This window comes from Erinaceus europaeus, chromosome 7 (assembly GCF_950295315.1).
Source record: "Erinaceus europaeus chromosome 7, mEriEur2.1, whole genome shotgun sequence".
In the NCBI taxonomy this organism is placed as follows: Eukaryota; Metazoa; Chordata; class Mammalia; order Eulipotyphla; family Erinaceidae; genus Erinaceus; species Erinaceus europaeus.
In genome coordinates, this window is record NC_080168.1 from 43,786,834 (window position 1) to 43,812,539 (window position 25,706).

Sequence of the window (25,706 nt, forward strand, 5' to 3'; positions counted from 1 at the left end):
ATCTCATAAAAACTGCAGCAAAGGTGGGCGCGAGGAATAACATCATTGCAAGACTGGCCAGCTCCTCATGGGGTGCGAGCGCTTCCACACTACGATCATCATCTCTGGCATTATGCTATTCCACTGCAGAATACTGTGCCCCAGTATGGTTCCGTAGCCCCCATGTCCACTTGGTCGATTCCAAATTATATTCCTCCATGAGGATAATTTCTGGAACCATCCATTCCACCCCGGTTCCATGGCTGCCAGTTCTTAGCAACATTGCCCCGCCAGATATTCGTCGGGATGCGGCATCATCTAAGTTCATTTCCCACGTCTACGCTCGACCGGACCTGCCAATATACGCGGATATCTTCGCCCACCCTGTCCAACACTTGACGTCTCGTCACCCAATCTGGTCCCCTACGCCTACACTGAACTTCTCTGTTTCAGACTCTTGGAAACAGAGTTGGCAGTCAGCTGAGGTAAAGAACAAACACCTCATCGCAGACCCCTGCAAGTGTCAACCCGGCTTTGACCTAGCACGTTATGATTGGGCCCTCCTCAATCGCTATCGAACAGGGCATGGCCGGTGCGCCGCTATGTTCCATCGCTGGGGAGCCAGAGATGACCCGAACTGCCCCTGCGGCTACAGACAGACTATGACCCACATAGTCAACGACTGCCACCTCTCCAGATTCAAAGGAGGTCTCGAAACTTTACATCAGGCTCAACCTGATGCTGTTGACTGGCTACGGAAGAAGGGCAAACACTAGAAGAAGAAGAAGATTGCTGTTGATGTTGTCTTGTTGGATAGGACAAAGAGAAATGGAGAGAGGAGGGGAAGATATAGAGGGGGAGAGAGAGATAGACACCTGCAGACCTGCTTCACTGCCTGTTAAGCGACTCCCCTGCAGGTGGGAAGCCAGGGGCTGGAACCAGGATCCTCACACCTGTCCTTGTGCTTTGTGCCACGTGTGCTTAACCCACTGCGCTACCAACCAACTCCTGACTTCCTCATTTCTAACCCTGTGATTTTGAGTAAGAGCACACAGATTAAGTCTGTTCTTTATTTTTTTTCAACCTATATTAGCTAAAGACTGTCATTTTGTCTTTGAAGTGCACAACATGAAATGACAGTTGGGCAATCGTGTTGTCATTATGTCCTTGGTGAGCTAAATTACATCACTGCACAGTGCCTAAGCTCATACTTAAATAGTCTCAAGGTTGCTGAATCCTTGTGTGTGTGGCATAGCAGAGGGCACTGAGAGAGCGAGAGAGATGATCATATGAGATTACAAAGGGCTGAAGAGTTACTTTTTCCCAGCTCAGTGTATATGTAGTTGAAAATTTAATGTGCTCATTCATTTTAACACTAATATTAGGGGGCCAGGCAATGGTACATCTGCTTAAGCTCACATATTACTATGCACAAGGACCCAGGTTCGAGCCCCCACTCCCCACCTGCAGGTGGGAAGCTTCAAATGAGTGGTGAAGCAGGTCTGCAGGTGTCTCTCTTTCTGGTTCCTTATCTTCCCCCTCTCTTCTCGATTTCTATCTGTTCTATCAAATAAACAAAAAATGGTCACTAGGAGTAGTGGGTTCATCATGCAGGCACTGAGTCCCAGTGACAACCCTGGTGGCAATAATTTTTTTTAATTAAAAAACCACTAACATTAAAAATAAGCAAAAGTTCATTTAAATAAGCATCTGATCATAACACATAAAATAACTGGATTCATTACTATTATCCTTGGTATTGCCAGAACTTACACATATGTGATTTCACTTCTCTGGGCCATCTTTTTCAGACAGATAAAGACAGAGATAGAGAGGGAGCAATGCCACAGCACTAAAACTTAACCCAGGGCCATGACACTCCCTTCTGTTGTGTCAGGGTTCAGACCTGGTCAAGATCATGACAAGGCAGGTGCCATACCAGTGAGCTGTCTCCTCAGCCCCAAATAACTTAATTAGACTTATTTATTTTTAATTTCTTTTTTTTCCCATTTTGTTGCCCTTGTAGTTGCTATTGTTGTCGTCGTTGTTGGATAGGACAGAGAGAAATGGAGAGAGGATGGGGAAGACAGAGAGGGGGGGAGATAGATAGTCACAAACAGACCTGCTTCACCGTTTGCTTTACCTCCCCCTGCCAGGGGCTCCAACCAGGATCCTCACACCAGTCCTTGCGCTTTGTGCCATGTGCACTTAACCCATTGGGCTTCCCACCCAACCCCCTATTTTTTCCCTTTTTTTTTTAAATTTCTTTATTGGGGAATTAATGTTTTATATTTGACAGTAAATACAACAGTTTGTACACGCATAACATTCCCCAGTTTCCCATATAACAATACAACCCCCACTAGGTCCTCTGTCATCCTTCTTGGCTCTGTATTCTCTCCACCCACCCCCTATTTTTTTTTATTTTGCCTCCAGGCTTATCACTGGGGCTGGGTACCTACACTATGAATCCACTGCTCCTGGTGGCCATCTTTTCCCCCATTGTTGTTGTTGCATAGGGCAGACAGAAATTGACAGAGGAGGGGAAGACAGAGACAGGGACCTGCTTCACCATTTGTGAAGCGATCCCCCTGCAGGTGGGGATCCAGGGGCTCGAACTGGGATCCTTGTGCAGGTCGCTGTGCTTCATACTATTTGTGCTTAAACTGCTGTGTAACTGCCTGGTCCCCCAAAGCTTTATTTTTTAATGAAAGAAGTGTGGTACCTACATGAAGAAGCAGTAGATAATTATGGCTATTAAATCAGTCTTCTCTATGTCATACTTATAATAGAAAACATTTTGTATTGGGCTGGGAAGTTAGCATAATGGCTAAGCCAAATGACTTTCCTGCTAGAGGCTATGAGATGCCAGGTTCAATTCCCAGCACCATAATAAGCCAGAGCTGAGCAGAGCTCTGGTTAATAATTTTACTATTACCATTTACTACTGCTATTACTTTGTAATAATAACAATTATAATAATACGGCATCTTTTCCCTATAATCTATGTTGTTATATTTTTTCATATTTGGAAGATGTTGGTAAAGTCACAAGTACTTGCTTATTCTATGACTTTTTTATATTACTAAATTATTTTAGGGGTGTTTGGAAAGAAGTGGTAGGCCTAAAAACACTAAATTCCATTACCATGGGTAACATCCAAGATTTATAAACAAATACGTGCATCACTTACCTGTTTTAATGCCAAATTGCCAATTATTAGGTTCCACTTTTCAATGGGTGAGTCCATCTTCCCAATATTTACCTATTAAGATAGAGATTTTTCACGATCACTGAATGATCTATTTGCTCTTGACTACTTAAGCAGCATGAGCTGTCTTAAATCCAAATGTGATTTGTTAGTAAAAGATGATGAGCTCATGTTGTAATTTAAATTCTGACATCACTACCATGCTTGCATTTCACATTCAGCTTGCCTGCAATGTTTAGAAAAAACTGTCTTAATTACTTGTTCCCAATAACTGCTAGACTAGTGAGTACTAACAGGTGCACCTGCCCACTTATGCTATTTTATAACTAATCATCAAGTGTCATTCAAACTTGCCAAATTGTGTGTACTGAAGACCAATGTTAATAATTACACCATTAAAAATAACTACACCATTATGAATTTCTGGCATATATTTCCATATCATAAGATGAATATATATATATATATATTTTTTTTTTCTGCTTATGGCAGTGTGGGGGATTGAACCTGGGACTTGAGAGCCTCAGGCATGAAAGTCTCTTTGCATAACCATTATGCTATACCCCCACCCTTGATGAGTATATTTTTTAAATAACAGACCTACAAGCCCAGATGTAAATAAGCCACCCATGTGAAGATGGTTTATATTTATATCAGAACTGAAACTGTTAGCAATAGAAATTCAGCTCAATTTCAATAATATTGTCTGTGAATCTTGATCATATTATCTTTGAACATATGAATTTTGATCATGTTACCTATTAACATTTATCTATGTTTCTCAATGGAACAACACACTCCAATAATAATGATGTAATTCAAACATCCACTTGCTATTCAAGCTGAATCATACTTCCCAGCCATTTGGGATTCAAAACGTGTTCTACATCCAGATCTAGTAATTCTAATGCAGTCATTTGGGTAGCAACAATCATTTCATTTCAAAATGGTACAATAAACTGCATTTCAATTACCCATCATCTGTCTGATCATGGAAGTTATGGGAATGGGTAAAGTGGGAGACACATGAAAGGTTGTCATTTTACAGATAGTTTAGAAGATGTACAGACTAGGGTTTAATCTGCTGCCATTATGTCAGCAGGTTAAATGATCCGCCGTCATTTTCTCTGTCAATTTCAGTTAGCGGGCTCTCTTCCCTGACCTTATTCTGAACTGTAGCCTCAAAACTTCTAGCACATGCAAATCATAGGCTTTCTCAGAGCTGAAGAACAGACTATCCATGCTGCATTCACCTGCAGAGCTCTTCCTTCATGCCTAACAGTCTAAGTGAGTGATGAAATATGTATCTATAACTCTAACAGCCTGGATTTTTGTTCAAATGAGTAATAAGACAGAGGCTATCATTAAGGAGGAAACTAAACCTTGGGTTTAGCATCCAAGAAGTAGGCATAAGAAAAATGTGAGTCGCTATTAATAACTTTTAGATAGATGTCTACAGTACAAGAAACCATCTAGAATGTTTCTGTGTAAAAGTTTAAGCCATCAAGACTCTGGATTGCTTGTTGAGCAACACAGCCACAAATATATTAAGATCTAAAGGGGGAAAGAAATCAAGAAAGGGGAGAGTAAGTGAATGAGTGAGTGCTGTGAGAATCAGGTATGCAACTCTCCTAGTTACCAGGTGTGAACTGGTACCAGCAGCACTAACTCCTTCAAAGCCTGGAGTGATACCGCTCAAAACCCTGTTCCCTAAAACTGGGCTACAGTCCACTACAAAGCAGAAGTGCGGGGGATGGGGGTCACTAGTTTTTGAAAGTTCTCAGTCCGGCACGGTAGGCATCTACACCTCTCCATCGCTGCGTGCCCAAGTCTGGCTTTCTCCCCAAGATAAGAGCTCCCAGCTTCATCCCCACTTGTCCAACATGCCTCCCCCCATCTGTGCAAGTCAAAACTGTTCTCTTGTCCCAAAGAATCATTTGCCATGGCTATCTTCCTGACATACTTAGAGTGACAAAGAAACCTACTGTTTTACTGATCCATTAAATAAATGATAATAATGGTGATTACCAAATCTCTAAGTCCCTTCCAGATCTGAAGCCTCCTCAATCTGTAATTCATTTAGTCTAAGCTAACAAACACCAAGTTACTGAATGATGTGAAATATGATGTATTTTTACATTTATGAAATATGACTTATGGGCCAAGGGGTGGTGCGCCTGGTGAGTGCACACATTATAGTGTGCAAGGATGCAAGTTCAAGCCCCTTGGTCCCCACTTGCATGGAATAAACTTCATGAATGATGAAATAGGGCTGCAGGTATAGATAGCTAGTTATCATCTTCACTCCCTTCTCAATTTCTCTCTGTCCTATTAAATAAAAAAATGAAAAAATAAGTAAGATTTATGATGCTATATAATAACATGTGAAATATGGGTAAGAGAACACATAATAATAACTTGTTTTACAAAAAGCAAAGACTTCTAGAAATAAGGATTTTTAAAAGACCCAATTTTACCTACCTAGAGAACAATCATTTTATGGGCATGCATGGAGGAGGGTAGGATAATGATAGTCAAGGAAAAGTGAGCTCTGTTAATGCCATCTTGTAGAAAATGGCACCAAAAACTGGTTTGACTCACCTTACTATCTGGTGGCCTAATATTAATATAAACCATCTAAGTTTCTTTTTCAGAGTAAAAAAAAGAGGAACTAAAGACCTTTGTTAGACCTATGTTTATTACATGTGTTGACCACAGATAAAATCATAAAAAATGGCAAATATCTTGTATAATATTAGCATTAGTTAATCATTATTATAATTAGTTATTCTATCTTTTAGTTTTTTTTTTCCATTAGCATTATCGCTGAGGCTTGGTACCTGCAAAATGAATTCATGTTCCCTGTGGCCATTTTTTTCTGCTTTTCCCCCATAGATGATAGACACAAAGAGGAATAGGGTGAGAGAAGGGCAGAGAGAGAGAGAGAGAGACCTGCAGCACTGCTCTACTGCTCATAAAGCTTTCCCCCTACAGGTGGGGACAAGAGACTTGAACCTGGGTTCTTACACATGGTAATGTGTGCACTCACCCGGCTCACTGGGTAGTTTGTTAAAATAATGTAAATTGCACTTCAATAAAGTTAACTTTTAAAAATTGAGACAATTATATAGATAAGTATGTATAAAATCTTAAGATATTTCTAAATGGAAAAAGAAATTATCACAAACATGAAATATAAAATCACTATAAAATTATTCTGGTTAAAGATTTTAGGACCTCTAAATCCTATTATCCACTGAAAAACAAACAAAAACAACAACAAAAACAAGGCTCTTTAGAGAAATGGCTGATTTCAAGGCTGGGGCAGGTAAAATATAAATGAGCCTGAAGTATCATACTGTACCCTAAAATAGCTAATTGCTTAAAAACAATAGAAAAAGAAGAAGAAGAGGAAGGGGAAGCGGAAGAGGAAGAAGAAGAAGAGGAAGAAGAGGAAGAGGAGGAGGAAGAAGAAGAAGGAAGAAGAAAGAGAAGAAGAAGAGGAAGAGGAGGAGGAAGAAGAAGAAGAAAGAGAAGAAGAAGAAGGAGAAGGAGAAGGAGAAGGAGGAGAAGGAGAAGAAGAGGAAGGAGAAGGAGGAGAAGGAGGAGGAGAAGAAGAAGAACAAGAAGAAGGAGAAGAATGGGGCAGGGAGCTGGGTGGCCGTGTACCTAGTAGAGAGTACGATGAACAAGGACCAGGGTTAAAACCATGGTTCCAAATTAAGAAAACTTCTGCACAGCAAAAGAAACTACCCAAAAGAAGAGACCCCTTACAGAATAAGAGAAAATCTTTACATGCCTCCCCTCAAATCAGGTACTAGACAAGGCTGCCCACTATCACCATTACTATTCAACATACTGTTGGAAGTTTTTGCCATAGCAATCAGGCAGGAGCAAGGAATTAAATGGATACAGATTGGAAGAGAGGAACTCAAACTCTCTCTATTTGCAGATGACATGATAGTATACATAGAAAAACCTAAGGAATCCAGCAAGAAGCTTTTGGATATCATCAGGCAATACAGTAAGGTGTCAGGAAACAAAATTAACATTCAAAAGTCAGTAACATTCCTCTATGCAAACACTAAGTTAGAAGAAGATGAAATCCAGAAATCAATCCCTTTTAGTATAGAAAGACATGTCTCTGACATCTGATTACTGTAAAAAATGGCGACTAATCCCTAGCACTGCAAAAACGGTATCATCTGTTTTCCATCTACACCATGCCTCGGCCTCGTGTGAGCTTAATGTGCAGCTTGACGATACGAGAATCCGGCATGAAGCCCAGCCAGTCTATCTTGGCGTTACTCTCGATCGCACTCTGTCATTTCACGAACATCTCATAAAAACTGCAGCAAAGGTGGGCGCGAGGAATAACATCATTGCAAGACTGGCCAGCTCCTCATGGGGTGCGAGCGCTTCCACACTACGATCATCATCTCTGGCATTATGCTATTCCACTGCAGAATACTGTGCCCCAGTATGGTTCCGTAGCCCCCATGTCCACTTGGTCGATTCCAAATTATATTCCTCCATGAGGATAATTTCTGGAACCATCCATTCCACCCCGGTTCCATGGCTGCCAGTTCTTAGCAACATCGCCCCGCCAGATATTCGTCGGGATGCGGCATCATCTAAGTTCATTTCCCACGTCTACGCTCGACCTGACCTGCCAATATACGCGGATATCTTCGCCCACCCTGTCCAACGCTTGACGTCTCGTCACCCAATCTGGTCCCCTACGCCTACACTGAACTTCTCTGTTCCAGACTCTTGGAAACAGAGCTGGCAGTCAGCTGAGGTAAAGAACAAACACCTCATCGCAGACCCCTGCAAGCGTCAACCCGGCTTTGACCTAGCACGTTATGATTGGGCTCTCCTCAATCGCTATCGAACAGGGCATGGCCGGTGCGCCGCTATGTTCCATCGCTGGGGAGCCAGAGACAACCCGAACTGCCCCTGCGGCTACAGACAGACTATGACCCACATAGTCAACGACTGCCACCTCTCCAGATTCAAAGGAGGTCTCGAAACTTTACATCAGGCTCAACCTGATGCTGTTGACTGGCTACGGAAGAAGGGCAAACGCTAGAAGAAGAAGTATAGCAACAAAAACAAGAAAATATCTAGGAATAAACATAAAGAAGTGAAAGACTTGTATAATGAAAATTGAGTCACTACTCAAGGAAATTGAAAAAGACACAAAGAAGTGGAAAGTTATTTCATGTTCATGGGTTGGAAGAATTGTCATCATCAAAATGAATATACTACCCAGAACCATCTACAAATGTAATTCTATCCCCATCAAGATCTCAGCCACACTTTTTAGAAGAATAGAACAAATGCTACAAATGTTTATCTGGAAACAGAAAAGACCTAGAATTGCCAAAACACTCTTGAGAAGAAAGAACAGAACCAGAGGCATCACACTCCCAGATTTCAAATTGTATTACAAGGCCATTGTCATCAAAACTGCTTGGTACTGGAACATGAATAGACATACTGACCAGTGGAATAGAACTGACAGCCCAGAAGTAAGCCCTCACACCTATGGACATCTAATCTTTGACAAAGGTGCCCAGACTATTCAATGGGGAAAGCAGAGTCTCTTCAACAAATGGTGTTGGAAACAATGGGTTGAAACATGCAGAATATATTTCACCAAAACTGAACATATTTCACCAAATGCAAAAGTAAATTCCAAGTGGATCAAGGACTTGGATGTTAGACCACAAACTATCAGATACTTAGAGGAAAATATTGGCAGAACTCTTTTCCGCATAAATTTTAAAGACATCTTCAATGAAACAAATCCAATTACAAAGAAGACTAAGACAAGCATAAACCTATGGGACTACATCAAATTACAAAGCTTCTGCACAGCTAAAGAAACCACTACCCAAACAAAGAGACCCCTCACAGAATGGGAAAAGATCTTTACATGCCACATATCAGACAAGAGGCTAATAACCACAATATATAAAGAACTTGCAAATCTCAACAACAAGACAACAAATAACCCCATCCAAAAATAGGGAGAGGACATGGACAGAATATTCACCACAGAAGAGATCCAAAAGGCCAAAAAACACATGAAAAAATGCTCCAAGTCTCTGATTGTCAGAGAAATTCAAATAAAGACAACAATGAGATACCACTTCACTCCTGTGAGAATGTCATACATCAGAAAAGGTAGCAGCAACAAATGCTGGAGAGGTTGTGGGGTCAAAGCAACCCTCCTACACTGCTGGTGGGAATGTCAATTGGTCCAACCTCTGTGGAGAACAGTCTGGAGAGCTCTAAGAAGACTAGAAATAGACCTACCCTATGATCCTGCAATTCCTCTCCCGGGGATATATCCTAAGGAACCCAACACACCCATCCAAAAAGATCTGTGTACACGTATGTTCTTGGCAGCACAATTTGTAATAGCCAAATCCTGGAAGCAACCCAGGTGTCCAACAGCAGATGAGTGGCTGAGCAAGTTGTGGTATATATACACAATGGAATACTACTCAGCTATTAAAAACAGTGACTTCACCATTTTCAGGCAATCTTGGATGGAGCTTGAAAAAATCATGTTGAGTGAAATAAGTCAGAAACAGAAGGATGAATATGGGATGATCTCACTCTCAGGCAGAAGTTGAAAAGTAAAATCAGAAGAGAAAAGACAAGTAGAACCTGAACTGGAATTGGTGTATTGCACCAAAGTAAAAGACTCTGGGGTGGGTGGGGGGAAGAATATAGGTCCAAGAAAGATGACAGAGGACCTAGTGGGGATTGTTTTGTTATATGGAAAACTGAGAAATGTTATGCATGTACAAACTATTGTATTTACTGTTGAATGTAAAACATTAATTCCCCAATAAATAAATTTTTAAAAAATGACCCCATCCAAAAATGGGGAGAGGATCTGAACAGAATAGTCTTCATAAAAGTGATCCAAAAGGCCAAGAAACATATGGAAAAAAAACACCACGTCATTGTCAGAGAAGTGCAAATAAATACAATAATGCGATACCACTTCACTCCTGTAATAATGTCATGCAGCAACAAATGCTGGAGAGGTTGTGGGGACAAAGGAACTCTCCTGTGCTGCTGGTGGGAATGTCAATTGGTCCAACCTCTATGGAAAGCAATCTGGAGAACTCTCAGAAGGTTAGAAATGGACCTACCCTATGACCCTGAAATTCTTCTCCTAGGGATATATCCTAGGGAATCAAACATACCTATTCAAAAAGATTTGTATATAACTAAAAAAAATTTTTTTGTATGTAACTATGTTCATAGCAGCACAATTTGTAACAGCCAAAACTGGAAGCAACCCAGGTGTCCAACAACAGTTATATATATATATTACTCAGCTATTAAAAATGATGACTTCACTTTCTTCACCTCAACTTATGGAACTTCCCCTTTGCTTGGTGTTCCCATATAGTGGCCAGGGGCTGAAACTTTAGTCATCGTATCATCGTATAAGGAAAAGTATGGCCTATTTAATCTTCACTCATTTAATTCTATAAAATAAATTAATAATTGTCTTTACAGTCTGGACCTTGTACATGTGTGATTTCACTGCTCCTGGCTGAGCTTTCTTTCTTTTTAATTTCCTATCTGTGGAGAGAGATGGAGGGGGTTCAGATACCACAATACCACTCCATCATTCTTAGATCTTCCCCTGATGCTGTACAAGGTGCTCCCATGTGGTGCCGGAGATTCAAATCCCAGACCTTGACACATGGTGAGGCATCTGCTCTACTGGGTGAGCTATCTCCTGGGCCTGACTTTTATTTTCTTCAGTTCTCTGAACATGGTCATATGAGCTGCTTTGAAATAATCTTGTTAAATCCAACAGTGGAACCCACTTTGAGTCACTTTCCACTAACTGAATATGAATCACACTTATCTGTTTCTTTCCACATCTGATGATTTGGGGGTTAAAAACTAGACAGTGCAAAAATGTGTCATAATGACTCTGAGTGTTATGTTCATCTGAGGACTGCTGGATTTCCCACTTAACAGGCAGTTAATGTGTCTCTTCCCACAATATGAGAGGCTCAGATCTCTGTTTGGCTCTTTCAGCTACCAACTACTGCTGTTTTGCCAGACCCTTTGGAGGGCTCTCTCCTTCACCTGTGTGATTAATGACCAATCAAATATTTAAGCTAAGTTACTTTTTAAAAATATTTTTAATTTTTGTCTATTATCTTTATTTATCTATTGGCTAGAGACAGAGAGAAACCGAGAGGAAGGGGGAGAGAGAGAGGCAGAGAGACACCTGCAGCCCTGCTTCACCACTTGTGAAGCTTTCCCCCTGCAGGTGAGGACTGGGGGCTTGAACCCAGTTCCTTGAGCATTGTAACATGCGTGTTCAACCAGGAACGCCACCACCCAGCCTCTTTAAGCTGAGTTTATACACTGATTTGGAGGCTCATCCACTGTACAGTTATCCCGTTGTTGGAATTTTCACATAAATTTCACCTACTTTATTAGCTCGAAGCTCTACTATCAACTGTTAAGAATAATGAAGTTATCTTCACCTCCTCTTGGATGGAGCTTGAAGGTACCATGTTAAGTGAGATAAACTAAAAAAGGGAAGGATGGATTCAGAATGATCTCACTCATAGGCACAACTTAAGCAACAAGGACAGACATGGAAAATATGAGGTAAAGCCTAATGATGCTGGGTCCTTGCTCCCAGAGGGATAAAGAATAGGAAAGCTTTCAAGGGAGAGGATGGGATAAAGAACTCTGATGGTAGGAATTCTGTGGAATTGTACCCCTCTTATCCTAAGGTCTTGTTGATATTTTTATTTTATAAATAAAAATAAGGGGAGTTGGGTGGTATAGTGCAGGTTAAGCACATGTGGCGCAAAGCACAAGGACCAGCATAAGGATCCCAGTTCGAGCCCCCGGCTCCCCACCTGCAGGGGGGTCACAACAGAAGGGTGAAGCAGATCTGTAGGTGTCCATCTTTCTCTCCCCCTCTGTCTTCCCCTCCTCTCTCCATTTCTCTCTGTTCTATCTAACAATGATGACATCAACAACAACTACAACAATAAAAAACAAGGGCAACAAAAAGGGAAAATAAATATTTTTAAAAGAACTTTTTAAAAATTTAAAAAAAAGAAATAATAGTCAACCTGTATCTGTGACCTTGGGAGAACTACTGCAGTTTTCAATGGAGGGAATGGGAACACAGAACTCTGGTGGTGGGAACAGTGCAGAATTCTACCACAGTTATTTCATAATTTTGTAAATTAATATTAAATCACTAATAAAAATAATAAAGTAACAGAAAGTTCATAGTTTAAATAAATAAGAAAGTGAGATAAGCCAAAAGAGAAGAATGAATACCAGTTGTTCTTACTTACAGGTGACTTTAAGAAATAAAGGGAAAGCACAAAGTGAAACTTGGACTATTCAGTACATTATGTTGTACTGAATGCAGCAAAGCAAAGGGCTCTGGGAAAGAAGGGGGATGGATGGGAAGGGGAGGACATTGGAATCCTAGTGATGATGGTAGAAAAGAACCTAAGTTGGGGGTCAGAGTATTCTGCAGACATCTATCCTGGGGAGATGAGAAATTAGACTCACATGTCAACAACTGTATTGTAAACTGTTAACATCTCAATAAAAATGACTAAAAGAATAAAGAAGAAAAATTCCCTCCACTGAAATGCTAGTGGAGGTAAGGCCATTTTCTGTTTTGTTTACTGATAATTCCAGAACACACAAGTGAAAGTCTGCCACATTTGGGGGCTTAAATGAATGAATTGGTGAGTTGAAAAGACAAAATGTCATAAAATAATTTTCAAAAAGTGCTGAGTTATCTGAGAAGAGGCATAAGGCATCAAAAATTGGTTTTGCTAAGAGTGCCAAAGTACTAATCAAATTGTGGTAGGTAACTTACTTCTGTAAATGGCTTTATATCCCTTTATACCATATTGTGTTTGGGATAGTGAATGCCATTTTTGATTCTCCATAGCTACCATTCAGGGGGAAGTTTTAGACCTCAAGCCTGACAATTTATAGAATTGCTGTACTTGATACATTTTCCAACTTTATATACCATATCTATAAATCACATATATCTACAGTTGAAAAGATAACGATCAGGGAAAAATTATTCAAGATAATCCCCATACCTCTAGAAGTAAATTTTGACTTAATTAAGGAGGCAAGATAAAGTTGATTATGATTCATCATTATTAAAGTTAACTTGTTAAAACAAGAAACTTTTATTGACATAGTTTGTTTTTTTAAAAAAAATATCTGTGAACATTTGCTCTTCAGCTTTATAGAATAAAATGTTTTATTTTTTTTTAATTTTATAGGACAGAGAAATATTGAAGGGGAGGGGGATAGAGGGAGAGAGAGAGGGAACAAGAGCTGTTGGAGCAAGAGAAGATAAAAGCAATTAGCTTTGAATCTAGTGAGTGGTGTAGACAATTGAACGTTCAGCTCTGGAGGTCAAGAAAGGGCCAGCGATCTAAGAGTCAGCAATGAGTAAGCAGTGGAGAACCACATGCCATGGTTTCCACATTTTGGGATATTTTCTGTTTGTTGATAAATATTAGTTCAGTTCCACTGTGGTCTGAGATGTCTGGAACGATTTTAATGCTCTTGAATTTATGGATTCTGTCTTTGTGACCTAGCAAACAACAGATGAGTGGCTTAAAAATTTGTGATATATATTACTCAGCTGTTAAAAATGATGAGGTCACCTCCTTTGCCTCATCTTGGATGGAATTTGAAGGCTTCATGTTAAGTGAAATAAGCCACAAAGAGAAGGACAAATGCTGAATGACCTCACTTCTGGGTGGAAATAAAGAAATGAGGACAGAGAGGGAAACATACAAAGTGAAAAACTTGGATGAGTGTGGTGCATTGCAACAAAGCAAAGGACTCTGCAGAGGAAGGAGGAAGGAAAAGGTGAAGAGATTCTTGGGGTCCTGTTACATGATGATGGTAAAGGCCCTAAATTGTGGATGAGAGGCTCTTTCTGCAGAGACCTTTTACATAGAGATAAGAAATTGTTCTCATGTATCAACAGCTGCACTATAAACCCTTAACTTCACCCCCAATAAAAGTGAGGGGGAGGGAGGAGGAGGAGTTGCTACTGACAGAGAACATGTGTGCTTCAAAACTTCAAGGAAACCTCCAGGAGGCTATGCAAAGAAAATTAGTCCAGGACTCCAACTGTGTCTCATTAGCTCCATTGCTGGATTAGTCTGCTCCAAACCAGCAGTGCCTCCAGTCAGTGACAGTGCAAAAGATTCTCCTTTGTCTTCCTGCTTCAGTCTTTAGCATCCCTGGGTGTTGGGTAGTATGCCAGCTCCCCCAGCTTAAAGCTTCTGTCTCTAATGCTGCTTAACTAAGCACCAGCATACCTTCAGGGCATTGGTTTGATCCCACTTAAAGCTGTGGTCTATTTACATAAACCACTGTTAACTAAGCACCACCCTGCTTCCAGGGCATTGGTTTAATCCCCACTGGTTCACTATGTCTTTTTGCTCCACCCCCTCTCCTAGTACACCCTAATTTCCCACCAATCTTTTTTCGCTCCAACCTCTCTATGTCACATCCTGTTTCCACCCTACTTGGCGAGTATATATACAGCTGCTTTTCTAAGTAAAAAAACACTTGGAATTGCTTTCCGGCTCCGAGAGTTCCAGAGCGTATCTCCTGCAAAGTTAGCTCGGCATGAGTTCCTGAGGGCTCCCACGCAGCAGCCTAGATTGGCTCCAGTTGAGTTCTCTCCCACCCAGAGAGCACTTGCTCGGGAAGAAGCACCCTCAGGCTGGCACCTGGGCCCTTATCTCAACACAACAGTCAAAACAAACTGTAAAAAGTATCTGGTAGGTCGCATCAATCTTCTGTTCAGAAACTTCCAACGGTTTTTGATCTCACTGGACAACCTCTTCACAAAGGGATCTCATCACTTGCAAGGTGATTCCACCTCCTGGGACTGCCCCCACTCTCTCTCAGTCCCAGTTCTACTGGCCTCTGTACTGCTCATCAAATACTGTATTGTCAGACTCTAATGTGAAGCATCTGCAGAGCCTGTTGAAACACAGACTGCTGAATAGCCTTAGCATTTTTGATTCAATAGTATTGGCATGGGGCCTAGAATTGGCATTTCTAGCAAGTCACTGATCAGAACTGAGGCCACACTGAGGACCACTTCTTCTTCTTCTAGCGTTTGCCCTTCTTCCGTAGCCAGTCAACAGTGTCAGGTTGAGCCTGATGTAAAGTTTCGAGACCACCTTTGAATCTGGAGAGGTGGCAGTCGTTGACTATGTGGGTCATAGTCTGTCTGTAGCCGCAGGGGCAGTTCGGGTCGTCTCTGGCTCCCCAGCGATGGAACATAGCGGCTCACCGGCCATGGCCTGTTCAATAGCGATTGAGGAGGGCCCAATCATAACGTGCTAGGTCAAAGCCGGGTTGACGCTTGCAGGGGTCTGTGATGAGGTGTTTGTTCTTTACCTCAGCTGACTGCCAACTCTGTTTCCAAGAGTCTGGAACAGAGAAGTTCAGTGTAGGCGTAGGGGACCAGATTGGGTGACGAGACGTCAAGCGTTGGACAGGGTGGGCGAAGATATCCGCGTATATTGGCAGGTCTGGTCGAGCGTAGACGTGGGAAATGAACTTAGATGATGCCGCATCCCGAGGAATATCTGGCGGGGCGATGTTGGACCACTAATCTAACATATCAACAACGTAGCCCCTGATTCTGCCTCTTTTGTATGCCCTGCGATGTAGCCTCCAAAAAGTCAAACATTAGAGGACCTGGGCAGTGGTGCACCTCATTGAGTGCACAAGGACCCGGATTCAGTCCTGCAGCATAGAAGCTTCAGAAGCCATGAAGCAGGTCTGCAGGTGTCTCTTTTTCTTTCTCTCTATCTCCCCTTACCTCTAAATTTCTCTTTCTTACCAAATAAAAGTTAATATATCCATCTATCTATGAAGATGGAAACACAGTAATGTGTGGCTTCAAGCTGTGGTAACATTTAAGTATAACATGCCATTCATCTAGTTTCTGGCCTTCTAATTGCTTAGGGAACTGAATTGCTTGCTTCAGGTCATGGCTCAACTGTCATCGGCCACATAATTTGTGACCTGTGGAAGAAAACAACTCCACCTCTACTGTCCCAGAGAAACGCACTGCTGATCAATCACTCTGCTGAGATGACCTCTGGCTGACAAGCTCCTCCCATGTGCTCAAACCTCCTAACCGGACTTGGAGTTCCCCCTCTTCAGTATGAACGCACACAGACGGTTGCTTGGGAGGGGGTAACCTAATATGAAATACAGGCATCACAACAAAGTTCAAATATAAATATAAAGGCTAAGGTGAAACTCACTTTTATTGTTCCGTCTTATTGAGATGGGGTCAAATTAAACACTTGGATTTACAGCATATATCCTCTTAACAGAAGGCCTGTTTCAAACTGGGTTGAGCATGTTTAATCTATTATTTAAATCTAAACAAAAGCTGGCAAATCTTCAGGGATGTTGCTTTTACAAAGTGTTTTTCTCTGAGGTAAGCTGGCCCAAATTTCTGTTTTCCTGGCATAGTTAGCAAATTGCTTCAATGTCTGTGTGCTCAAGTATATTTATCAGAACAAAGTTCATTTTCCAACAGAATGAAACTAGAGCTTCCTCTTAACTCATTCAATTAACTTTCTTCCCCCCTTAAATACTGCCACTTTTGTCTTTATATGTCTCTTCTTTATTCTCCTCAGTTCCAAAAATTCTCCTGGGATGAGCTCAACCTGGGAGAACCACCAGTTCTTAACACAAAATATGCAAGTAAGCCACTCGGAAGAGATGGCAAATGAAACACACACACACTCTTTCACCAACTCTAAAAACATTAGTAAAAGTAAGTAGAAGCTTTTGTTTAGCTGAGATAAAGTTTCAGCTAGGGAGGGGTCAAATGTTAATCAGTACTTAGTTGACACCAAATGTCACCATTGTATAATAATACCTTGAGATATATGAAAACATGTTGAAATTTAGTCACTTTTTAAGATTGTGTTATCATTTTATTAGCAATACTTTCAAACATTTTTTTTTCCTGATAGAAACAACCAGAGAAGTAGAGACAGAGTGAAAGCGACCATAGTATCAAAGCTTCCTTCAGTATGGTGGTGGGGGGGAGGTCAGGCTTGAACCTGGGTCATACACAAGGCCAAGCATCAAAATATCCAAGTGAGCATTTTGCCAGCCCATCCTGCAGGTATTTCTTAGCACTGAGAGCTGTTAGATTGAGCCTGAAGACAGTGTACTTCCTATTTGTAAGAGTATATAAATAACTAGATGCTGACTTTCTTTCTTTCTTTCTTTCTTTTTTATTAGTGATTAAATAATGACTGACAATTCCCACCAGTAGAGTTCCATATCCCATCTACTCCACTGGAAGCTTCCCTATTATTCATCCCTCGGAGAGTATGGACCAAAGAACTTTTTAATTTAATTTTTTTTATTGAGGGAGTTAATGCTTTACAGCACTATCATTGACATATGCATATAATTTCATTATATAACAGGCCACCAGGATTTTCTTCCTATCTACCCTCTCCTTCCCTCCACAGAGTCCTTTGCTTTGGTGCAATACACCATGTCAAGTCCATGTTTCACTTTGTGCTCTCCCTCCCAGATGCTGACTTTCCAACAAAGTCATTAGAGAATGAAAATGCTTTTTGGTTAGATATGTCAGTCTAGATATTGCTGAGAATGGTAATGTTACATTATTAGACTGTCCTGTCACCTATCAATGAACAAAATATGTCTCCTCTTCTTTGAAGATTTGATTAATAATGACCATGCCACAAACTGAAGCTTTGTACACCATTTTTTAAAATATTTAATTTATTTATTCCCTTTTGTTGCCCTTGTTGTTTTATTGTTGTAGTTATTATTGTTGTTGTTGTTGTTGGATAGGACAGAGAGAAATGGAGAGAGGAGGGGAAGACAGAGAGGAGGAGAGAAAGATAGACACCTGCAGACCTGCTTCACCGCCTGTGAAGCGACTCCCCTGCAGGTGGGGAGCCGGGGTTCGAACCGGGATCCTTATGCCCGTCCTTGTGCTTTGCGCCACCTGCGCTTAACCCGCTGCGCTACAGCCCGACTCCCTGTACACCATTTTCTGATGTTATATAAATGCTTTCTGATGTGTCTGATTACTGCTTTGTGCTTATTAATTTCAGTATTTTTATACACACAGTTTCACAAAATCACTTGAGGAAAACTTGACTTTAAAATATGTATCCAAGGGGCCCAGTGGTGGTGCGCCTGGTTGAGGGCACATGTTACAATGTGCAAACATCAGGGATCAAGCCCTGGTCCCCACCTGCAGGGAAAAACGTTTGTGAGTGGTGAAGCAGTACTACAAGTGTCTCTCTGTCTCTCTCCCTCTCTATCACTGATTTCCTTTTTTATTTCTGGCTGTCTATCCAATAAGTTAATAAAAATAATAAAATTTTTTTTAAAGCTTGGATCCAAAAGTGAAACAATGAAGCTATATGTAACTGGCTTGAGATTCCATAAGAAAGTAATGAATTTTTTTCCATCTGCATCTTAGCTTTTGGTATATCTGTGCCAATTTTGACTATCTTCTCAAGAGTGTTAAGACTTGCACAACTTGTATAACATGCAGTCAATACATAATAAATTTCAAAGCACATCTATCTGGTCCCTTAATAAGATTCAAGTGCACACACAGCTTTCTCTATAGACAAGCACTTGTTATTAATAAGTCTCATGATTGTTACCTGCAGAACTTAACATTAAGGCTGTATTGTTCAAGAAACCTTTCTCTTCAGCTAGGGCTGTGGGTGACTTTTTTCATTCAGATGAAGGGGTGAAGGGGACAGGTGGGGACATCACAGCCCCAGAGCTTCCCAAGATGCTATATGGTCCCTGCTTCAAGCAGACAAGGTACCTGATGAGCTGTCTCTCCAGTCCTAGACCAATGTCATGATTTTTATCAGCCATGTTCTTTCCTATTGGATAGCTCTACAAAAGTCTAACCTATCATCCACTATTAAGGATAAAACCTTCTATTGTGTTGTCACTTAAACTGTTATGATAAATATTCTGATACATACAGTTTGCAATTCTTCTTGTTGCTTTTGGGTAAACTATAGTAGAACTGTAGAATTGCAAATATTTTTCAGAAAGAATAAAAATCATACACCCAAGACTTTAGGTACACATTGACAAATTGGTGTCCAGAAAGGTTAAACTTCTTTAAAAAAAAAAACACTTGCAAAAGCAGCAGACTGAGTTATTTTTAAGAGCCCAAAAGGACACCATTTTCTCACCATAACATTCACCAATGTGAAACCAAGTTATAAAAGCCATGTATGGCCAGGGGTAGATAGCATAATGATTATGCAAAGAGACTCTCATGCCTGAGGTTCCAAGGTCCCAGGTTCAATCCCCTGCACCACCATAAGCCAGAGCTGAGCAGTGCTCTGGTAACAAAAAAGAAAGAAAGAAAGAAAGAAAGAGAAAGAAAGAAAGAAAGAAAGGGAAAAAAAATCTATGTATCAGGGCCAGCAGGTGGCGCACCTGGTTAAGCACACACATCACAATGCACAAGGACCCAGGTTCAAGCCCCTGATCCCCAGTCCCCACCTGCAGAAGGAAAGCTTCACAAGTGATGAAGCTACAGGTGTCTCTGTCTCTTTCCCTTTCTATCTTCTCCCCTCTAAATTTTTCTGTCTCTATTCAATAATAAAAAATTAAATACAATTAAAAAACAAAATCTGTAAAAATAATGATACAATTTTAAAACAAAAATCTTTAAAGAATAACATTTAAAGTAATCCAAGTATTTAGCGAGGTTCACTAGAGTGAACCACCTGCATACTGAAGCTATCCAGAAATGAAGTAAGCTGTCACGGGAGATTGCGAGTTGCAAAGCTTTTAATATTATGAAGAGACTATAGCCACTGAATCCATTTATGGACTAGGAAAACCTTTTTTTTTTTATTTTTATTTTTACTGTATATTCCAAGACATGGAAACTGAACTAGATGCCACTGATGGGAGCATTTTACAACTCCCCTCCCCTTCTCTTCTCTCCCCATATTCTCTACAGAAAACTGGGGTTCCCTAAGGTCTCCTGAATAGAACAGATGCTTGGAAAAGAAAGGAATGCACTGGGCAATGTTTCCTTAGGATTACTGGCTTGCTGAATGAAGAGGAAATGCCACATGTGCCCTGTGGGACCTGCCAAATCCTCTCCTTCTATATAAAATATCATAGTCTACCCAGGACAATAATGAGGTTGAGTATGACTAAGCTGGCATAATGTGTTAGGGACTGATTTACAATTGCATATCTTAGCATAACTATAAGATGAGTATTCCTGTTTTACAGAGGAGGACTAGAGGCTTAGATCAGTTGAGTAACATTCTGAGGACACAGAACTAAGACAGAGTAGTTAAATCACACTGCAAAATAGTCTTTTACTTACACAGGAGAACAGTGTCAAAGATTATAAAAATAATAAATAGCAGTGACAACCACCCTACCCTTCCAGACTCCTCCTCGCCATTGTAAGCCTCTTCTCAGGTTTTCATATGACTGGTCCATTTCCTCAGGGTCCATTTCTTTATATTACCCTGTTTATTATCTTCATTGCTTTTGTTAGTATCTGAATTTTTTAATGTAAGTTCCATTCCACAAAGAGCTCACATGACCTGCTATTCATTCATAGACAAATGAATTCTTCCTTTATGCCATGAATTATAGGGTCTATCTTATGCCATATTATCCTGTATTGTTTTGTCAAATTCCCAGCCTTTAATTTCTTTTATTTTCTTTATTAGTATTTCCTTCCCTTCTGGCACCATAGATGTTCCATTTTCATCTTATAATTCTATGTTCCAACCCAAAAGATGTTAGTTCCCCCACTATTCTGTTTCTTTTCTTTTCTTTTTTCCTCCAGGGTTATTGCTGGGGCTCAGTGCCTGGACTACAAATCCACTGCTCCTGGAGGCCATTTTGTTGCTCTTGTTGTTGTTATTGTTGCCATTGCTGTTGTCGTTGTTGGCTAGGACAGAGAGAAATGGAGAGAGGAGGGGAAGACAGAGAGGGGGAAAGAAAGACAGACATCTGCAGATCTGCTTCACTGCTTGCAAAGTGACCCCCTGCAGGTGGGGAGCCGGGGGCTTAACCAGTATCTTTATGCTAGTCCTTGCCCTTCGGGTCATGTGCGCTTAACCCCTGTGCTACCTCCTGATCCCCTATTCTGTTTCTTTTAATATCCAATAATTACAATGATTACATACAAAATGATCAACTAAAGTGAATTTATCAAAGTAAATCCCCTACATGAGTTCTGGCTCCCCCGTATAGATATTTCCAGACTTCAGTTCTAGCTCACCAACTAACTGCAGAGATAAGCAACAAGATTATATCTGCAAATAATCTTTTAAAATAATGAATACTGAAAGTTTTAAAATATTAAGTTCCAAATATGCTGTGTGTTAGTGCTGTGATACCCCCTTCCCACTCTCTGAGTGAACAAGTGGCCCAGCACTGCTTTGCTGTATGTGCAAGCCAGGGTGGAGACCGCCACCCACTACATGGAAGGAGGATTCAGCATTGTGGTCTCTTCCTTCTCTCCCCTCCCCTTTTCCCTCTCCCTCTCTCCCTCCTCACTCCTCTTTCTCTCCTTCTCACTCAACTGCCTGTCTAAAGGGAGAAAGAGAGAGGGAGATAAAGAGAGAAGAAAAGAAAGTGTCCCAGGAGAGGTGAAATCATGTATGCATAAAGTCCCATCTCCAAAACAAAATTATATGACTATATGCCTACACTTACTGATACGGAAAGATGATTATGATGTATCTTTAAATGGATATCAGAATACCAAATATTCTGGAGATCAATACCAAAATATTCATAGTGGTTATATCCAGAACATGAAGAACTGGAGACAGTTTCAAAGTTTCATTTTTATACTCCCGCCTCCCCGTTTCCTCAGTAAATGTGTATTAGTTTCACAATCACAAAATCTTTCTTTTCGTTGTTGTTTATTTTTTTGTTTGTTTACCAGAGCACTGATCAGCTTTGGTTTATAGTGGTACAGGGGATTGAACCTGGGACTTCGGAGCCTCAGGCATACATAATCTCTCCATGGCAACCAACCAAACATCATACCATAAGGAACTCAGTATCTGAGTTGCACTATATCTCATGCACTGGTGGCAATTGCCAGAATGTCCTGGAGTAAAATGAGACAGGGATAGTACCTCTTCTCAGAATAAATGGGGGGGGGGTGCACATAATTCTCAAATTAGATAACCCAGAAAACTTTCAGAATATAATATCAAGCATAAATACTTACCATAGCCCTGGAAATCTATCAGATAGAAAATGTTTTGTTTTTCTCCCTGATGCAAGTTGTCAGTAAAGGGAAACATTATAAGGAATAAAGGAAAACTTACAGCAGTAGACAGTCTGGATGCCAAGGTCATTTCTAAGTTCCCTTTGAGACCAAGTAGTGCCGGAACTAAAATGAAAACTTCTGTTACTTTTTTGAACACCTCCCAGTGCTGTGAGAAAAAGAAAGAGAAAGAAAAGAATCTTCTGGGAATCTTTTCAAAAATATACTTTAAGAACAAAGACACTTCTAAGAAGTCTCTCTTTTCCAACTTTCCGACTTTGCCCCTCTCCCCCCATTCCCTCCCCCCCCCCTCTCTCTCTCTCTCTCTATATATATATGTATATGTATATATATAAAATTTCCCTCCAGGGTTATGAAATCCACTGCTCCTGGAGGATATTTTCCCCATTTTGTTGTCCTTGTTGCCATTGTTGTGGTTGTTATTGTTGTTATAACTGTTGTTGTTGCTGGATAGGACAGAGAGAAATCGAGAGAGGGGAGACAGAGAGGGAGAGAGAAAGATAGACACCTGTAGACCTGCTTCACCGCCTGTGAAGCGACCCCCCTGCAGGTGGGGAGATGGAGGCTCAAACCAGGATCCTTGCGCTAGTTCTTGGCGCTTTGCGCTATGTGCACTTAATCCACTGTGTTACCGCCCAGCCCCCTGCCTCTATATATTTAACAAAGCAAGTAAATTAACTTGTGAATGTTTAACTTTCTCAAAGCTTAGTTGGTGAGTTACCTTGGAAGAGTCAAAAGTTGGAGGACAACTGATACAGTCACTGCATCCCCTAAGATATATGTTTAACCAGATGCATGCCCTCTGGAATTTTACTTTAGCCTTTGATGACAGCAACTGTCAATGCAACCAGTAGCTAAAGACACCGACTAAAGAACAAGACAACCTGAACTTGAATCTTGGTCCCAACACTAATTTACAACCCCACCAGAAAATCTTAGTGGTATTACAATCTAATTTCACAAATGAAAAAAAAAGATTCAGAGAATTATTTGACTTTTCCTATGATCAAAAGATAGAACCTAGAATTGACCTCGGGCATGCTAAGTCATCCCATGTCCTGATCCCTTTTCTTTTCTTTTCTTTTCTTTTCTTTTCTTTTCTTTTCTTTTCTTTTCTATTCTTTTCATTTGTTAGTGATTTAATAATGATTGACAAGATTGTGGGATAATAGGGGTACAATTCCCATCAACAGAGTTCTGTATCCCATCTCCTCCATTGGAATCTTTCCTATTCTTTATCCCTTTGGGAGTATGGATCCAGGATCATTATGAGGTACAGAAGGTGGGAGGTTTGGCTTCTGTAACTGTTCCACTGAACATAGATGTTGGCAGGTCGATCCGTACCCCCAGCCTGTTTCTATCTTCCCTAGTGGGGCAGGCTTTGGAGAGGTGGGGTTCCAGGACACATTGGTGAGATTGTCTGCCCAGGGATGTCCTGTTGGTGTCATGGTGGCATCTGCAACTTGGTGGCTGAAAAGCATTAAGATCCCTATTTTAAGGTCTAAGTTAAGAGGTTGGTTGCAAGCATAGGGTAATAAAGAATTATAAATCAGAAAGAAGATTTAGGATAACAGGAATGGTTCCTCTGTCCATTTTTCCGAGTGGTTGTTAGCTTTACTGTTTCCACAACTAAGTTTTATATATTCTTTATATATTTCGGTCATAACCTTTTGTCTGATGTATGATTTGCAAATTTCTTCTAGTTATCAGTTTGTTTTTTTAAAGTCTCCCTCTTTTTAAAAATTTATTTTATTATTGTATATATAGAGAGAAACTGAGGGGAGAGGGACAGAGAGACACCTGCAACCCTACTTCACCACTTGAGAAGCTTTCCCCCTGCAGGTTTGACCATGGGCTTGAACCTGGGTCCCTGCACACTAAAATGTGAGCACTTAACCAGGTGTGCTACTGCCTGCCCACCTCAGGTCCTTTTATGATGGTTTCTTCTTCCTTTTCTGTCATAGCTGTTGCTTCACTGATCCAGGGTGACATTTTTTTCAGCCAGAGACAGAGAGGCAGAGAGTGAGTAAAAGAGACCACAACAGCAAAGTTTTCTTCAGCGCAGTGGAAGCCAGGTTCAAACCCTGGTCATGCACATGGCAAAGCAGCACACTACCCAGGTGATGCTTTTTTTTTTTTTTAATCAGTCCTTCATTGTGCAAATGCCTACTACTTTGATGTAACACTATGTGGCTTGTTTTTCTTGCCATTAGACATACCCACAAAAACATCACCAAGTCTAATGTCAAAGAACTCATCACTTGTTTTTTGTATGTATTCTGTGTTTTTATATTTCATATTTAAGTCTAGTCATTTTGAGCTAGCTTCTACATATGGTAGAAGACAGTTATACAATTTCATTCCTTTGCATGGAGTTACTTAATTTTTTGACATTTATTGATGAGAATCTGCTTAGTCCATTTCCTTATTCCATATGCTCTTAGCTTCTTAGTTACAAATCAGTTTGTCCATCCATGTGAGACTTTATTTCTGGGCTCTCAGTTCTTTTCCACTGACCTATATGTATGCTTTTATTCCAATACCCCACTTTTTTAAATAACTTGATTTCTTTTTTATATTTATTTTAGTGAGAGATACAGATAGATACAGAGAAATAGAGACAGACAGAGAGAGGCTAACACCAGAGCACTGCTTAGCTCTGGCTTGGTGGTGCTGAGAATTGAATTTTTGACCTCAGGTCCTTAAGCATGAAAGTCTTTTACAGAACCATTATGCTGTCCCCCCAGTTCATACCCTAACATTTTGATTGTGACCAATTATAATACATTGTTTGAAGTTGGATAACATGACGCCTCCATTTTTGTTCTTTCTTTTCTAATAGTCATTTTGGCTATTTAGGGTCTCATGAACTTTCAAATACATGTTAATATGTCCTATATATCTGTGAATAATACCATTAAAATTTTGATAAGAATTGCTTTCAGTCTGTTTACTGCTTTCATAAGACATCTTGTTAACAATGTTGGTTATAGGACAGAGGAGACAGCATAATACCAATGCAAAACCTTTCAAACCTGAGGCTCTGAAGTCCCAGGTTCAATCCCCAGCAACATCATAAACCAGAACTGA

At 40.5% G+C, this 25,706-nt stretch overlaps 1 protein-coding gene across 4 annotated transcripts in view; it reads right to left on the bottom strand.

Moving 5' to 3' along the window:
- SLC41A2 (solute carrier family 41 member 2) overlaps positions 1-25,706 on the bottom strand; it is a 158,145-nt gene that overhangs the window by 82,820 nt on the left and 49,619 nt on the right. For all 4 annotated transcript variants that reach the window (XM_060194328.1, XM_060194327.1, XM_060194329.1 and 1 more), the window contains exons 3-4: positions 22,657-22,764; positions 3,173-3,244 (exon numbers count right to left, since the gene is read on the bottom strand). In XM_060194328.1, coding sequence (XP_060050311.1) covers positions 3,173-3,244; positions 22,657-22,764 — 180 coding nt within the window. The remainder of the gene's footprint in view (positions 1-3,172; positions 3,245-22,656; positions 22,765-25,706) is intronic.